This window comes from Pomacea canaliculata, linkage group LG13 (assembly GCF_003073045.1).
Source record: "Pomacea canaliculata isolate SZHN2017 linkage group LG13, ASM307304v1, whole genome shotgun sequence".
NCBI classification, from domain to species: domain Eukaryota; kingdom Metazoa; phylum Mollusca; class Gastropoda; order Architaenioglossa; family Ampullariidae; genus Pomacea; species Pomacea canaliculata.
Genome location: NC_037602.1, coordinates 19,458,600 through 19,476,643, shown reverse-complemented (window position 1 = coordinate 19,476,643; position 18,044 = coordinate 19,458,600). Strand labels below are relative to the sequence as shown.

The following is an 18,044-nucleotide window of genomic DNA, read 5'->3' as shown; positions in this document are numbered from 1 at the left end:
ATAAACTCTTATTTTATCTTGACATAAATATTGCTAGCAGAACAAATATCTTGCATAGTAAATCTACTACATTGTGCATTGAAGAACTAAACCTTAGGCATCAAATAATGACTGGCCATTCGCCCTGAATGATAACTTTATATTCATGGTGGTTTTTGGTTTGGTTGTTTTTAATTATCTGCCAAGTCAACTTTAAACCACTCATGTGGTTACAAAAAATTACATTATCTTAATTTTTTCTTAGTAGACCCCCAATTCTGTGGATTAAATGTTGATGTATGATGGTAATAAACGCAAAATTTGTATAGTGCATACTCACACTCCTAAGGAGCATGCTCTTAGTGCTTAAGAACAAGAACGAGACATGGGCAACAAACAACATGTGAAAGACTGAAAAAATAAACAACTGTATGATGAACAAAGAAAACGCAAAGAGAAACCTAGTAACAAGGATTGAGAGTATCATAATTTTTCAAAAGGAAGACGACCAGGGAAGTAGCAGTAAGTGGAAAAGAGGGGAAGAGTGTGAAAAAGGACTAACATAGTAGGAACTGGTGTTGGGAGTAATGTTTAAGGAAGTGTTTTTTCAATGCATTCTTAATGATATATTTCATTTTAACAATAAAGTCTATTAAAGATGTAGAGAAAGGAAAATGGTATAAAAAAATTAAAAATCAACAAAGCAAGGATTCCATACGGGCGGCGTCCATACTGCACATATAGAGAATGTTAACCATTCTTCAAACTCGACATTAATTCTGAGATTTGTCTTGTCTCCTAAACCTGTCCTAGGAGACTTCAAGCGTGTGATCTGAAACAGGTTCTTAGCCGCAACGACTAGTCTGTCAAGTGGCCTACCGCTCATCATTGGACTGTTATTATGCAGCTGACAGATCGATCCTCTCCTCCTCCTAGGTTAGGTGCGCCATATCACTCGTAACAGTGAATATATTATCTTCAAATGAGTGCATCGAAGACCAACAAACACTGGACTGCGGACGGAGTAGTGAGTTGATTGGATTATTTCAAGGGTATAAACACCCCCCCCCCCCATCCCCATCATGACGACCATTTCTTGATGTGTTTCATTTTTGAATAATCTGTATATTAATTTGTGCTCACCAAGAAACTTCCCAGCAACACGCAAGATTGGGCAAATCTTGTAACATTGGTTTACCCTTTTGCCAAACATATCTTCCAAACAAACGCCAGCTTTTGCCAGCGTTCACGATCAAATTTGGGTGATCAAGAGCTTAAAGTGCCCAGTGCATCAAAATGCAACAAATAATAAGCATCAATTACAGAATGTTTTTAATTGTGAGATTTTATTTACTGCTCATAATAGTTTACGATGCTTAAAGTGTCTTCTTGCTTTAAAAAATAACAGCCTTGACATCGGTTTTCAGTCCAAACTCTAGTCTGACCTGATAATCAAATGGAAATTGGCAAAATTTTAAAACATTTACTTGCTTCCGACGTGTGTGTGTGTGTTAGATCAGTTTCATATTGCTTCTTTTCTCATTTTTACTTACGGTCGCAGTTAACACCTTTATCAGGACATGATGAAGGTTGGTCCGTGCTAGACTGCCACAAAGGGTACATTAATGGGTACTTTAGTGTCGATATGCAAACATATAAATACAATATATTTATTGATTAAACAAAACATTGTTTAAACACACACACGATGTATTCAAAAGTTGACCAACCATTTTAACGAAACCTGTAATCACGTGACTATATTTTTTTAAAGTAAATGTAGTTCCATGACCTTTCGGTCATTGGCTAGGGGACAGCCATGTTAATTAGAGCCCAACGTTTTTTTTGCGGGGAGGAGGAATCGTGGACCCACTCATTATCTGAGTGGCTACGGACTACTGTTGGAAATCAAATGACTGATGAACAGACGACAGAATAATCACTGGCGAGAACGGGAAATGTTAAGCCGTAACTATAACGCAAACAGTATATTTCCCAGGTGAAAACCTGTTCGTTACTAACATGCTTGTACTACTCATGATTCTACTACTGAAAGGAGATGATTCACATAAGGTAAAACTAGTCTTTAAAACGCTTTGACTTTAATGCATAAAATGATTATGAAGACAACAAACATAAATTGTGAGAAAAGGGATTTTTTGACAGGTTGGCGTAGTTTCCGACATCTTGAAAATAATGATGACGCCTTCAGAAAACGAGTGATACAAGAAAGATAATTACAATAAAAGAATATGTTATTCTCTATTCCCCTCCATATTATGCTCGACTTAGTGCTGTGCCGGGCGCAGCTCATGAATACAGATACTCATTTCTCCCTTTCTTTACCTCATATACACTTACAGTAGTAGCAACAATACATAAGGGTTCTAAACCTAGATAAAGTCACATTAAACACAGAGATATTAAATAATGACAAAAGTGTAAGAGATCAACTCTATATCTTGCGAAAAAAAGAAAAAAAACTAACAACACGGAGATAGGTTTATTAGAAATGGTGGTGCATACTTCTTATAATGAAAAATTGGCAAGGAAATATAAAAAATTTGGTAGGTATAATTTAAACTAAGCATTTTTAACTTTGTGAGTAAATCATGCATGTGATTTGGGGACGTTTTAACACAGGTGCGTGATTTGTCCAGAGCTAGAGAGATCAAGAACATGTATATTGTATAGTGTCGATAATTTGTACACGAAAGACGAGGAACCATCTGAGGTGACTCCAGTTTGTGACGACACGCCTACTTTTCTACGGGTCTATGGGTTTTACCTTGACCTTGCTGACCTTGGTGGTCGTCTTGGCTGCAGGTACGGAGCTGACCTGGCAGACGAAGAAGTCGATAATTTCGAGGATCGTGAGAAGACTAGCCCCGAGCAAAAGCCCGAAGGCGCCACCAACGTCACAAAAGAGCTGCAGGAGGGTGTAACCCAACTGCTTCTCCACCTTCTCGTAGGTCATGGAGGTCAGGTAGATCTCGATGTGCACCAGGTTTTTGCTCCAGTAGCTGATGTTGCGACCCTTGAGGTCGGAGAACTCCTGCAGAAAGTTATCCGAGAAAGGATTCGATGACGGTGTCACGTGGTAGATGGTCTCTGAGCACGGGTCTGGGCACGTGTCCTCGCAGACGTTGTTACCCTGGGTAACGAGAACAAAGTTAAAGCTACAAACACTACTGCTGCAAACTAAGCCATGTTTTAGCCTTACTATTCAATTCGGTATCTAGGGCAACTTTTTTTCTAATGACTGATTAAAGTTATGATATTATTTCTCAAATTCTGGGTGTATATCCTTCCCTTCATCAGAAACACGAATATGTTTACGTTCTAAAGACCTCAGCCAGTGGAAGAAATGCGATATATGTTGATTAGTCTATTTGTAATCAAACATGACATCAAAATTTTAACTTCCTTTTATGCGTGGTAATGTTTGTAGGCGTGTATGAACAGAAGGAGAGTATATTCACGTAGATTTGTGGGACACTGTCTTGCATTGAGTTTTATCTAGTCATTAAAAACAAATTAAAAAAAAAAAAGGTCTTTCAACGAGTAAGTATTATTGCACGCATAACTGCATCTTTCGCTCACTTTACACACTACATGTAGAGGTACATTCAACTCCGTTGGTTGAGAAGAAATAGGCCAACAAATAAAAGTGGATATGCGACCAAGGTATAAAAAAAACTTGGCGAAACCAAAATAGTTCATGCATCGTATACAGGCGTCTTAAATGCGTTGGTGTGCGAAAAAATCCTCACCAGTAGGTATTCATCCAAGGTGGGAAAAATGCATAGGTAAAACTCGGGCGGGTCGCAGATGCGGAGGTTTTTGTTGGGCATGTACAGGTCACGGCAACCACAGCGGTCAATGACGTAGTCGGTCCGACACTCGATGCGACAGGCCTCCGTGGAGTACCCGGATGTGTAGTATTTCATCGCCTTGGAGCCACAGTTACTGATGGAAGGTTCGGCGTTCACCAGCTGCACGCAGACGAACACGCATGCACATCAATGACAGTTGTCCCCTTAGACCATGTCACGTGACCATGACATATACCTGCCTCCTTCGGCACATGAACACTCGTATGGTACTGTGAACACACTAGGGGCGGCCATTAACGTAATGGTTAAAACACTCGCCTGTCACCACTGCAGTAAGAGGTCCTGGGTTCAGATCTAGTCTCAGGACACTATATGTGAAACCCTGTTCGCAGAATCTGCCGTTGGTGTTTTTTCTTGGGGTACTTTGCTTTCCTCTCCCGTCTAGATAGATGAAGCTCTTCCCTACCTAACCACCACGAACATATACTTACCCATTATATAGGGTGACCACAAATCGTTTTTAAATTTTTTTTCGTCGTTTAGGTGTCTGCTGATTGCTCTTGATATGTGGTTTTTTTTTTTCTTTTTTTGCCCCACCTGCTACTGTTCATTCTTCATCGAATAACGGTCTCATGTGCTACATCTATGCCATCTTGATTCCAGTATTCTTATGTTTGCTGGATAAATGAGGAATATTTGGCGAGAAACAAAGGACAGTAAATCTTATAGGTTGTTCCCCCATTACCCACCAAATATCACTCACTCTCTCCACTTCCATGCTGTTCCCTCTTTTTGTTATATTGGCCAGACTACTGCTACATTCCCCCCACCCACCAACTCACCTCTGCTTCAGATGCAGGATCGACGTGGATCAACAAGTAGTACTAGTAGAATTTGTAAAGTGAATTTCTCAGTGTGAATACGAACTCAATGCACTTCTCACGAAAGACTATAAAACGAAGGATCGAGCAAAGGGTCGCGACAGTCAACCATACAAGAAACATAACCTAAGTGCATGGATGAATCCTTCTTGACGTTGGGGAAAAGGGCTATAGAATCACCCCACCGCCGCCGCCACCACCACCAGCACCAGCAACAGCATCATTATCAAAATGAAAGTGACGACAGGAGGCGCGGCTCACCTGTTTGATGTCGATGGCCAGGAAGTTATGGTGGCCTGCGGACACAGCCACTCCTTTCTCCGACAAGATCGGGGGGACGCCTGGCGCGTGAACCATGACCTGAATCACGAGACAGTAATTAGCGTCAATGAGGTGAATGTGTTACTTCTGTCACTTCCACCAACATTGATCTTCATACTGAACGAGATGTGTGTGAGAGGAATTTGTGTGTGTGTGAAGGTATGTGTTTTAATTAAGGCATTTGACAGTTGGACTCATGTTGACAAAATGAAGTCAAATTGATCGAAGTGAATACATACGCACAGAGTGACCACTCGTCAAAAGTAACGACTGTTCTACACTAGATAAACTAGTATTGTCTGTCATGGCTTTTCTGGCTTTTAGAATCGGACCTATCTGGTAAAACTGGGTGGTATTCTGACAACAAAATTATGATCCAGAGTGTGGGCACTGATGTGTATGACTCAGGTGCCGAACACGACTATTCAGAAAAAGGGCAATTTTCCGCGCAGCTATGACATCAAATTGAATTTTTCAGAGCTAGTTTTCCATTTCCTGTTCTGCGACTTACCAGAAAGTATGTGATGGAGAGGAAATGGCATTACCGGTTTTACAGGAAGTCAGAATCCACTCCCCCAAGACCCCGTGATAAAGCGCGATCCGGTTCTGCTGGTGAATGTGTGGAGCCCGCGGCTATAGTTTGGGACCCCGATAAAGTTTGTTCATTCCAGAACCGTTGCAGTATATTATATGCTTCAGTGAGGTCTCTTGAAAATTTCTTTCTTTGTAAACATTTCTCTGTACATATCATTTCACGCACTTTGTCATTAGGCGGCACTGCTATCATTCTTGAGCGCATCAGCAATAACAACACGCACACATACATTTTCTCTCTCTCTCTCGCTCTCTCTCTCACACACACACACTTTCTTTCTCTCTCACACACACACTTTCACGTCATGCCGTTGTCTGCTCCGAGCATCCAAGTATTTAGCTAACGTCTCATTGCGCTACCTAATTAGGGCTTAATTAACTCTGCCCACCCCGACTACCACCCCACCAAGCTTGCGCAACAACAGCGAAACGTGGTTGTCTACTGAAGCGCCGACACTCTGAGGAACAATGACCACTGACAGGAACAATGGTCCACTCGCAGTATTTCTCTATTGGGACATCTGCCGCTTATTTACTTTGAACTCAAATCTTTCAAGTATGTGTATTTTAAACTTGCGAAAATTTTCTCAAGAGAGTTTTATTTTTTATAAGAGTTGAGGTGGAGGGAGCAGGGTGTGGCATGCGGCATGGGTAACCGCACAGTTTTTTATTATAATAATTATTATTATTGGCCGCGTGGAGCAGAGACAGCTTGCTTGGGGAAGAAGCTTGTGTATCGTGAGCATTTCGCCATTGTAAGCAAATCGATATTAATCGAAGGAAATCAGAGAGCAAACATTATGGCTTTAGTGTTTACCTCCCTGTCACGTCGGTATAAGATTTCAAGGAAGACCTGTTCCGCGACACATAGACTGGGCTTCTCTTTCCGGAGCATGCGCAGCGGGAATGAACAGTGCACACCTGCTGTTTGATTAATTCTATTTATTTTCCCCATGACCTTCAGCAGTGAAAAAATACATTCTCGGATATTGCTAGGTGCTATGACTTTTATTTATCTGCGAACATATTACACCGTAGTGAAGAACACTTATTGTTATTTAAGACCGGGTATGGGCATCGATGTTAAAAATAGTAATTGACCGAGGTTTTATGAGACGGTAGAGAAAACGGATTTGAGGCATAGAGAACCACAAGAGCTAACAATCATACTGCAGTCATTAGTGGCTGATGATCCTACGCAAGATCTTTATGTGAGAAAATGAGATAACATGAAGTAAGACTGACTCTGAAGCCGGCGCCATAGTACTGGTCCATGCTGCGAAGGTAGTCGGCCTGCTGAGCGTCGAGAGTCACTTTTAGGCCATACGACCTACCCGCTTGTCGGGCCACCAAACTGCCGTCAACTGAGACAAAACCACACACACACACATATAGCTGAAATATAAGGGTACAAATATATAACGTAAGTAAATTAGATAGATTTTTTTCAAAAAAGAGATAAAGGGTTTCTTAGTCATAGTAGCCGGTACGAGCACTCAACTGTAAGTACAGTTGAACTTCTGTAACACTAGCGAAGTTGTCCGGTGTTGGTCTCGGCGAGCCTAAACAATGAATGTGGCTAAACCGGAAGTTTTGTATACATCAGCCTCATTTTAGCAATTAACTGGAAAAACCGTCTGAATGCCTTTTAGTGCTATAGCACCCCACTTCTCCGCCAATATTATCCTCATATCCAGGTCGAAGGTCATATGCCCATTTCTTTCCTTCCGAAGGACTCTTCGTTGGTTATGTTTCCGTGTATCCGAACAATTATTACAAAAGTTCGTTAAAGTTCATAAAATACATTGTAGAAGTAGGCAAGTAAGTGAAGGTTTGATAAGAAAAGAATTGGTGAATGACAAAGTGTATGTGCAGGCAGGCGATTTTCGAAAATAAACAACGGAAAGAAAAAGAAACTAACCGTTGAAGGAATAGCAGAGTCCCATGTCTGTGAAACTCTCCGTGAAGTTGTTTATACTGCAACTACTCAGCTCCCACTGGCACTGTGAAAACAGATTGAATGTTTGTTTTAACATGGCTTGAGTAAAGTGCGTGTGTTAGCGCACGCAGGTGTGTGTGTGTGTTGACAATACAATATAATGCGTCTTTGAGAAACAGAACTTTATTTGTAGGGAGACATTTTTCTTTTACTGAGAAGAAGCAACGAAGTTTCAGGACAAAATAGAGAGCGAAAGAGAGAAATACGCCTGGCATAAGAAAAATGGTTCATGCCATTAGAAATTTATAAATTATATAACAACAGCTGCCTTGGTTACTCTGGTACAGCGAAAGTCAACTTAAAAAAAATGCCATTGCTTTTCCAGATCACCATTGTACCACACATACACTTAAAATAATAATAAAATTAAAAACTGAAAAAACAGGTATTGCAGAAACTGCATTCAGTACACAAACAGATCGATCAGTTACCGATTAATACTTTTACTGGGAAGCTCAGATACTGTCAAATATTTGTTGTATCTACCCGATAATTTTGAGCTCAACAAAGAAGTGCGCTATGTTTTTGGTTTCTAATGGGATTGTGTGATGTTCCCAAGGAAACAGAGAAAACTTATTTGCTGCTAATAAAACGATCAAAGGAGCTCTCTTTTTTCACCACTAGAGGAGCTACCTTGAAAATGAAGCCGAGAAAACGAAGGCAAATTGCATACTAGCCAGTTGGATACCCTTGTGGGTACCAGAGGAGGTTGGAGAAGGTAATGCAGGAGGAAAATAAGAGCTGGACACCTCCCTCATAAAAGCTGGCCCCGAGGTAAATAAAAGCTCTAGCATCTCACTTCACTACAACCATAGACAAACAAATCGGATTTAGGGTTGAGACCAAACAACCTTGGGTAACTGCTGCTCCATGTCTTTTGAACTTTTTGAACCTACAGACACGTCCACATGCAAGAAACGGAAAGTCTCGGATCAGGAGACACGTGACAACATGGACTTTCATAATCTAGAAGAATGTAAAGTCCATGCATGGCCACGCCATTCATCGCGAACGACTCCATTGCCTCTCTCGTCGATCATCGCACTTCATTCTCATGTCTGTTCGCCGGAAGTGTATTCCATGTGAGATCGAACCCCAGGTCTTTCAGTTTGATCGCTCCTGCTTCGATCAGACGTGAAGTGAGTGCAATACACGATTACTCCTCGGGAGGTGATGCAGGTAATGAACAGATCGTTGAAACCGTCGATAACAGTCGTGGGCCTTTTCCTCCTTTTTCAAATACAGACACAAAAAGGTTTTAAACGACAGTGGAGCAGTTCGATTACACCATGCCAACGACGATTTTATTTTCTCTCGACCTAGAGAACCTGCCATGGAGAGTCCTGGTGTAAGACAAAAGCTGCACTTAATGGGCAAGATTGAGAGACATTATATATAGCTGCAATAGCAAAAGAACCAAACAAAAATCCTTAATTCATTTCTAGATAATTAGAAGCACGATAAGATTTTTCATTGGTTAAAATATTCAATTATACAATATCAAAAGTAGGATTTAATCCGAATGTAATAGTGGAATAGCGTTTCTTTTTATTTGTATACAAGGGAATGAATCTATTTTAATTCAAATTTTTATGATCGGTTTAAAAGGCAAGATTTAATGTAAAAAGTATAATATTATACATTTTCTATTTTAAATTTTATAATAATATTTAAGATTTTTACAATCTTGTTTACAAAGGACGTTAACATAGTGTAGGAGTCAGCATGTAACATTTATAAATTGATTTAAGATCTATAAGGAGTCCTATTGTGTATTATATATATTATATAGATTGAAATGGTCAGATAATGCACATATGTCAGTTAAAAATATAACAGTTTAGTTGTTACCTGAAAATGTATAGTTGTATATGGGGAAACACGAAGCAGGGATTCTTTTCGGAGAGGGAATCGCAGTCGTTCAGTGTCACGCGTAGTAATTTGCAGTGGTTTTTATGAACACCCAACCCGTTTAAAGTTGTTTTAGATGTTTTATTCAGTTCAGTTCAACTTTTTGTATTCAGAGGTACAATTTTCTTTCAAACTTCTTTGGGGGAAATTCCGTATCTCAGCGAGTTTTGTTGTAAATTAATTCATGAGGACAAAACATCTAAAAATAGCCTACGCAATCACGTGATCGTTTCATGGCGGGTAAGGGTATAAATTTTACATGACTTAACAGTTATTATTATCAAAATAGGACAGTTACAAGTACTAAGTAGTCATCAATACGTAAAAAATCGGGTTACGCGCTTATCCTGAATTATAGAACTATTTTTCTGTGGAGAGAGCAGCCGGCAGACGATCAAGACAAAACGCCGGAAGCCGTTTTATGCAGAGAATGTTCCACTGTGAAGGTACCATTCAAAAAACTCATTTAGAATTGCAGTTTACTTAGTCTGATAAATGCGAGGCATCAAAAATCCATCAAACATTTGAAAAGCTATCAATTAAGAATTTGAAGAAGCAACGATGGTCATTTCACGACTACAAGTCTTTCTAATGTCATTCAAAAAGTATAACAAGTTTTGGAAAAGTTTGTCCAGTTGATTAATCTTATACTTCGCTATTCTCTTGTAAAGATGCGTACTATGTATGACCTATGCATTTCTAGAATGGATTCGTATTATCTTTCTATAAGCTGAGCGCAAAATGCAGATATAAATTAATTTTCCGTAAATTTCATCTTCGTATAATTCTTCTTTCGTATTACATAACTGCCTTCGAAAATACTCAGAAGAGGGAATAAAAATTCTCAATGGATACTGGAGTAAATAACTCTTTCTGTGACGAGTTACACAACCTTTGAAGGAAATCTGTCAGTCCGATGTTGATTAGCCTTTCTTAAGCCACTATACCTATTATTAATAATTATCATTAATATTACTTTTAAGAAATTAATTATGTTTACAAGGCATTAGAGTAAATAACATCATGATATGCTGCACTTTGGCTAGCATACCTGTAACCGCATTTTTTAGCATTAGAGATCTACAAGCATGAAAATACTTTTTTTTGTGTGAATGGGCTAAGATCAGTACAACATATACTATATCCAAAAATCTGAGTGAATATCCCTCCTCCATCCATAGAGACAGACCTACACAGAAAGAAGTCAAAAATCGGCTTGCATCGGCTTTAAGAATGCTAAACTTTGCTACTCTTTAGACCAGATATGCACGTGGGCTCGAACTGGTCTTGAGTAGACAGCAGTTAACATCAGTGACCAACAAAGCTTGGACACGGATCAAAAGAGCAGATTATTGTACACGAGCAGCATTAGCACTGTTGTTTTTAAAAAATAGTCTCATTCAAATCTGAATCGTAACTGATACTGATACTGATAAATTATTGGCCGCGATAAACAGTCTGGTGGCCTCCAAGAAATCGACCGTTCTGCTCAAGGTCACAAATGGTCCACACTCTGTCACCAACAACTTTAGCTACGACCGACTGCACTTTGCTCGATTGCTTTGACCTTGTCCTTTGAAGACTTACATAAAATATGTGTCGTGGACTAAACTGCAAATATCTGCAGAAACTGCCCGGCCAGTGAATGCACCAGATGTTATGCTCTTTTCCACATAGGACAGTTGTGCAGCCGGCAAAGAAAAGTACTTACAAGTAGTTTCTTACTCCAAGGAGTCTCACAATCAAAGATGACAGACACAAATCTATCTCAGAATTTTCTATAACCTAACCGTCAACTTGACCGAACAGAGTGAGCGACCAGTACAGCAAGTGAGCAACGGACCATACATGAGAAAACAGCATCGGTCATTTCTTTCGCCCCCGTAGTGACTGAAAAATCTGCCGAATGTTGGTCGACTGCTAGAGGTCAATAAATTCCTTTTTAAAGTTTTTTTTTTTTTAAATTCTGCCGCACGTATTCGTAAACAATAAACAAATTCGATTGATTTGGATCGGCCAACGCGTGGACTACGTGACCTGAGTTAGGTACCCGCGTCTGTCTACGTCAGTTCATGAAATCGCATAGTCAGTCAGTCAACTAGCAACCAAGCCAACGAACGCCATTCCAGCACATTTCACTCTGACAACCTGCCTCTAGAAGCGACGTCTTCAAACTGTGGGCGCCGTTCTCGAAGAATTTTCCCCAGCCGATAGACTGGTACTGGGAGTGGTTGATGTCGAAATGTGAGAAGTCCATCTTCCATGTCTGCTCAGAGTAAAAGAGAGGGACAGCGGCTTTGACTTCTTTCACGGCGTTGACCGACTGCACGAAGGAGGTCGTGATGGCGTCGTTGTTGCACAAGGTGACGACCGGAAAGGCCATGTCCTTTGACCTCTCCACGTCGACTCTGACGGTGATCGGGGTGCTGAGGTAGGTGCTCAGCTGGATGTGGATCTCGTAGAAGGTGAAGCCCAGGGCGCTGACGACGACCAGCATCCACAGGACCCTCCGTAACACCCACGACTGGCGATCCAGGATGGGCTTCAGCCCCTGCATGCACACGGACTCACAGAAGGCTGCGCGAGCGTCCTTCACCATGTCGGCCCCTACCATCGCCTTGCTCGTCGCCTCACACGTGCACGGCTCCGCGACTGTCTTCAAAGGCGTTTCACTGCCGCGCGTATGACATGTGGACTCTGCTATATGAGACATGTTGTCTGGTTCCCCCAGCTGGTCACTGTTCTTCATGTTCAAACACACGATCACAAAACGTAGTTCAGGGTAAACTGACAACTCGTTATGAACCTTCTCAACGACAGCGTGTTCTTCTTAATACTTCTACCAACAAACTTTCTTAGATAAATTTTTAATTTTTATTATTTTTGCTGTTGTTGTTCTGAAGAAAAGAATCAACATCACATTTATTCCCCCTTCTTCTCCTTCTTATTTCCTAAATGCACGTAATCCGTTCTCCATGACGAAAGTTTCTCGGGGAAATACAATAGGTCGAAATCAATTCAAAAGCTAAGCCGGAAAAGTGACAGATTGTCAACAGAAATGTTTTAGTTGGTGAAGGACAAAGGGTGACCGGGAATCTCGCTGCTAACTTCTCTGTTTCACGTGCTACCTGCGCACAGACCGACGCAGGGTCACACGGGCTCGTCCGTAGCTACACACACAGATTAAAGGCACAACAAAGCTACGCCGCCAGTGTTCCGCAAGCAGCTCCACCAACAACGACGCTACACCCAGGGTGCCGCTGTAACTCTTCCTGAAGTACCAAGAGGAGACAATAGCTGGTTCCCGGAGACCCCTTGCTCTGATATAGAATCCCATCGATCTTGTCTTCTGCTGCATTCTGTCCGCGCCAGCAAACATCCAGTCCTCCTTTCCTCTGCCTGTGCATTTAACACAGTGAGCAAGACAACCATCCTCAAACACTGTCTCACCCTTCCCCGCCCCCTCCCGGGGGGTTGAAGCTACGTGCTATCAGTTTTGTCACGTGATTATCTTAGCCATCCTGAATATTTGCTTTCATTCTTTGCGCCGGGCTGAGAATTGATGTGAAAAATAAAATGTTGGAAAGGTGGAGAAGTTTTGTGTTAGCTCGTCCTCACATATAAAGAAAGAGGTCCATCATCATGTCACCCAACTGTCACTTAACGCTGATAGATATTTGCTAATGATGATGAGCTAGTGTTAGTGCAGCACATCTGCTTTGGGACAACGTTTAGTCCTGAGAGAGACTTGGTAGAAGAATGAGACAGTGGTATCCACCGTATCTACTAGGAGACACTGTTCAGTCAGTCCACAGACTTGCTAGGAGCTGAAGAGTTAACAGAGTTATCAATCATATCTACGACTTTCAGTCAACCGACACAGTTGACAGAGCTATGCACCGTATGTGCATCATCAGGGATAACATTATGATAGGAGACAAAGAGTCGACGGTGTTATGTGTCCTATCTTCATCGGAAGATTAATGTTTTAGTTTAGACCTGTGCACGTGCGCTAGCACACACACAAAATACATATGCATAAAATATAAAATGTTATGTGTGATTTACAGCGTATCGACTTGGGACTACGAGAAAATGAGTAGAGACGAACACCTTGGGGGCTTGAATAAGTAGGCCTCTATTTCTGAGTGTATGATAAAAGAAGAGTAGACAGTGTTTTATTAATCCCTGTCTACCATTATACTCTCTCATTCTAAACAAATGTAAAACAAAGTGACAACATCACCGTGAAAAGCACTCTCTCTTATCCTGCTCTCTCCCTCTCTCTCTCTCTTATTCTACTCTCCTTTCCTCTACCTTATCCTATTGTCCTTCCCTCACTCTGATTCTGCTCTTCTTTTCCTCTCTTTTAGTCTACCCTCTTTTCCTCTCTCTCATCCTGCTCTCTTTACCCACCCTTAAGCTTTCTCCTTTCTTTCTTTCCCTCCCTCTCACTTCTTTCCTATCTTTTCCTGTGATGTTCACTTTTCTCCGTATTAACGCTTCCAAACCAAGAAGTTACGACTTACTAGGTTATATGTGCGCATGACTGTATCTTTCATTTGTTCCCCTCCCTTCCTTCCTTCTGTTTTGAGGAGTTTTCTCAACGCTTCCGTGTACATGTACATACCTGGTGACAAGAAAAGGACTTCCACGTGACTCACTTGCGCGCACACCCAACTATCCTACTGACAGGAAATAGCGGAAGTGGAGCAGCCCACAGCCATATCTAGCCATGAGTCGTTAAAGTGAGTGTATCTGTCATTTGCGAGACAACTAATAAAACCTTGTGATGCAGATGTCCTAACAGCAGTTCAAATGTAACTAACGTTTATTGTGACATGAGCACTGCTTGATCGATGTTTGCTTATATGAGTGAGCAGTCGGCCAGCCATGACGGATAAACAATAGACCGATAGACAAGACATATCAATAGATACAGATAGAGAGATAGATGAGCGTTAAAAAGAGAGAAGACATGAACGAAACAGAGGATGTAGAAAATAGAAAAATTGTGAACAAAAGAAATCCAAATGTATGTTATCAAACTAAACCTTTGTCTGAAACCGCTTTATATCGAGAAGCCGTCTTCTACCAGACTCGTCAATCAAAAGAGGAAGAAGCCACACACTCGACTCAACAACCTTTTCGTAACTCTTCGCTTTACAGAGTTACGTACCTTGATCATCATGGCATCCATCCTCTGACCGAAGGCACGGTAGAAGTTCTCCCATCCTGCCTTGTGATACGGCGTGAAGTCGAACCCCGTATAGTTGGGAGACGAAATGTCCAGGTCAAAGGGCAGCGGCTTGGTGTCCTTGACCTGCTGCACCGCATTGTATGCTTTCAGGACCGTGAGGCTGGCATAGTTGTTGTTGCACAGGGTAACGGTGGGGAAGTTGAGAGTCGGCGCGCGGATGTAGTCCACGACGACGGTAATAGGGGTCACAAGATACATGTTGATCTGCGTGAAGATGTTGTAGGCCGTGAAGGTCACCGCCAGGACCACGATCAACGCCCACAGAAACTTTCTCTTCCGGCTGGACCTGGGGTCGCAGATAGGGGCCAGGCCCTGCATCGACACGTTCTCCGAGAACGCCTTGCTGCGAAGCGCTGCTGAATCCCGCACGATGTCCGCCCAGGAAACTTTAACCTTCTCGTCCGTGGCTCGAGAAAGTCCTTCTGGCATGGGAGCACCTGCTGTCTTTGTGTCGGAAGCGGCATCTTGGCCGCTTGTCCAAACCTTACTGGCTGTCTTGTGCTTCCCCATGGCCTGGTTCCACTGTCACGTTGCGCGTTCTGACATCTCGCTGAACACAGCTCCTCTATTTTGCTTGCACCATACGAGTTTTGGCACCGCGCTTACTTCGTATCCCGTTCAGGGCTTCAAATTACCATTCTTATATTTTCTTTTTTTCTTCACAGTTACGCTTCTTTCCGTGTCCCAGACTGTTCTGTGTCTCCCCGAGAGAATTTAAAGGTTAACCCAAATAATTGAAAACTTCCTTCGTTATGGACTCGTTCAGAAATGAATATTTTTCTTTCTTTTTCGCTAATGGTAGCCTCAAACTAATGGTCTTAGTATCAAATGACACAAGAGTCATTGAAGAACATCGATTTCATTCGGTCGTAGGGAGCACTGCACCGTGCAGGTATCGAGCCACCTTCGGCCGCTAAAACTCAATGGCTCCCAAGTGCGCGATGGTGAGGTAGACGCTCGTCCGACTTCGCTGCGATTGGACGCTGCAGCACGCTCTCTGCGTTCCTGGACCAGCGCGCGCGTCCTTTTAATTGACATCAGAGATTTCAAAGAAACAGATTCCTGGCTGCAGATGTACCTGTTGCAGAGAAAGCCACAACAGGCCCTCTTCCAAGAATTCGGTCTACTTTCATTGCTAAGAATAAATTCCATTGTTTTCTACCTTTTGAAACATCTCGTTTGTAAAATTGTGAACGATACTCCATTTTGCTCTCATTTTTGAACACTTGAAGACGATTTATCAAAGTCATCTACCGTGAAGGCTGATGTGACTATCGCATCTACATCTACTTTCATTTTTTTTTAAACAGGACCATAATTATTATTCTATCAAGCGTGAGAAAATTTCATTTTAATACTTCTAGTTTGATTCCGGGGCAGTGGGAAATAAAGGGTTATCATTGTGCAATCCGTCTCCTAGTTTTATATTTCACAGTTAAAGCAACAACAAAACCAAAAACAAAAATTATCTAGCCCCGTTTACATCGCGGAGACCTCAAACATCCAAATGCCCATAGAGACCAATTCCCTGACCTTATATTAAAAAATGGAGACGATGGCGTTGTCATCAAGGCAACAGCAGTGGGAAAGCTTAACCAGTGATATGATGGTGTTTTATAAGGTCAAAATGAGGCTCTTTCTATGCATATTTCAGAATATTGATGTATATCAGCTTTCTATCTTCAATCCGGCTCATTCGGATTTAGAGAATTAATTTCCCGAAATGGACTAAACTCGAGTCATTTTAAACTCTCCGTTTTTACTCCAATGCGTCTTATGAAAACGAGAGAGATCAACACCACGAGGGACGGTTAGTAGTGCTCATCTCCCCGATGAGGACGTCAGTGGCTTCAGACATCTTTCTAAATGAAAACGCATCGTTCGCTCAAATTTAGGGAGTTTAGTGTTTTGATGTGAACCATCTGATCCAATGAAAAATATTTTCCCACAAGTTGGTCTTTAAACTGAAGGCACAGGAGGACAACAGCTGCAACTAGCAGGAACAGTCAGTGTTTGGCGTTCTGCGCCTCATAAAGGGTCTTGAGTGTGTGGTTTACAAGGCCTGCTGGCGCTCTCCAGCTCTTTGATCCTTTATTTTATTTGTCCTTCAGTCAGTTGTTTTCTGGTGTCGACAAACGAAAAGCTGTTTGTCGCGACCTTGTCTTCCCACACCTGTCTCCAGGCGACCGAACACTGATGGCGTGAGCATTCTGTTTTTGAGATGCAGTTAAAGACCGGCAAACCTCCCAATACCCAAGATAAGCTAGTAGTTACGTCCCCTGAAAGGTGCAACGGGCGATCATCTGCTACACATGACTGATTACTCCTAACACCCTTTCCCATAATGCTAGTCCTTTTTCACAACCTTCCTTTAGCAATATCATGTTACTCTCAGTTTTTGTTCTTCTTATTTGGTTCCTCTTTGTGTTTTCTGTATTTGATGTTATTCTTCGTTTAGTACGGTTGTTTAGCCGCAGTCACCGAAAAATTTGTTTTTTTCTGCTTCTTAAGTGAGTGTAGAGAACGCAGGATCAGTTAGCACTATTAGAGATGGTATTCATTGCGATTGCCTGCAAGGTGAGGCTTGGTTACACTTCTCATGGATATTTTGGAAGTGTGTAATACATCTTTCCAACAAGTGCCTTAGTCTCACAGGGTCACCATTACAATGTTCAATACACCAATAAGCATGACCCCTGACCTGCTGTCGTGTCACTGAGCTGAGGTTCGCTTTACTACCCTGTGCCAGATTTTTGTATCCCAACTTTTATACTTTTAGCAACGTGCCACCTCTCGTTAATGTTTCTTACACCTTTAGTTCTCACTAACTTATTAATTGCCATGTTACGGTATAGAACATCCTCTTCAATGATGGCATCTGAGGCATTCATACTTTCATACATCGTCTCGCACCAACCACCTGATGCCGCTGGGTGCACGTGTCATCCTCTTTGATGTGATGTGCTTTGTGTGTCGGTACTCCCAGAGTAACATCACCAGCGTGATATGACATGCGTGCCTTGCATCCGGCGCTTCAAGAAGTCAACGACTACAGAAAACCGTGGCAGCCGTCGTCTCCAAAAATGTATCATTTACATGCCCCACATTGGCACACTTAGCAAACTGTTTACATTGAATGGGAATAATCCCTGATGTACCTCGAGGTACATTCTTTCACTTACAGAATAACTGTCACCTAGTGGAGACTAGTTACAGAATACAGACGATATTATGTCCGTGAGGACAAACAAGGATGATCAGCA

The 18,044-nt window shown here is 41.8% G+C and overlaps 1 protein-coding gene across 1 annotated transcript; it reads right to left on the bottom strand.

Annotated features, from left to right (window-relative positions):
- Window positions 1–2,611: 2,611 nt before the first annotated feature.
- On the bottom strand, window positions 2,612–15,676 carry LOC112554062 (acid-sensing ion channel 3-like). Its single transcript, XM_025221647.1, has 6 exons — window positions 14,701–15,676; window positions 7,533–7,614; window positions 6,857–6,975; window positions 4,958–5,056; window positions 3,753–3,974; window positions 2,612–3,133 (listed from the first exon to the last, which is right to left on the bottom strand). Exons 1-6 carry the CDS (start codon window positions 15,289–15,291, stop codon window positions 2,747–2,749), a joined length of 1,500 nt encoding a protein of 499 aa, XP_025077432.1. The 5' UTR covers window positions 15,292–15,676; the 3' UTR covers window positions 2,612–2,746.
- Between the last annotated feature and the right edge of the window lie 2,368 nt (window positions 15,677–18,044).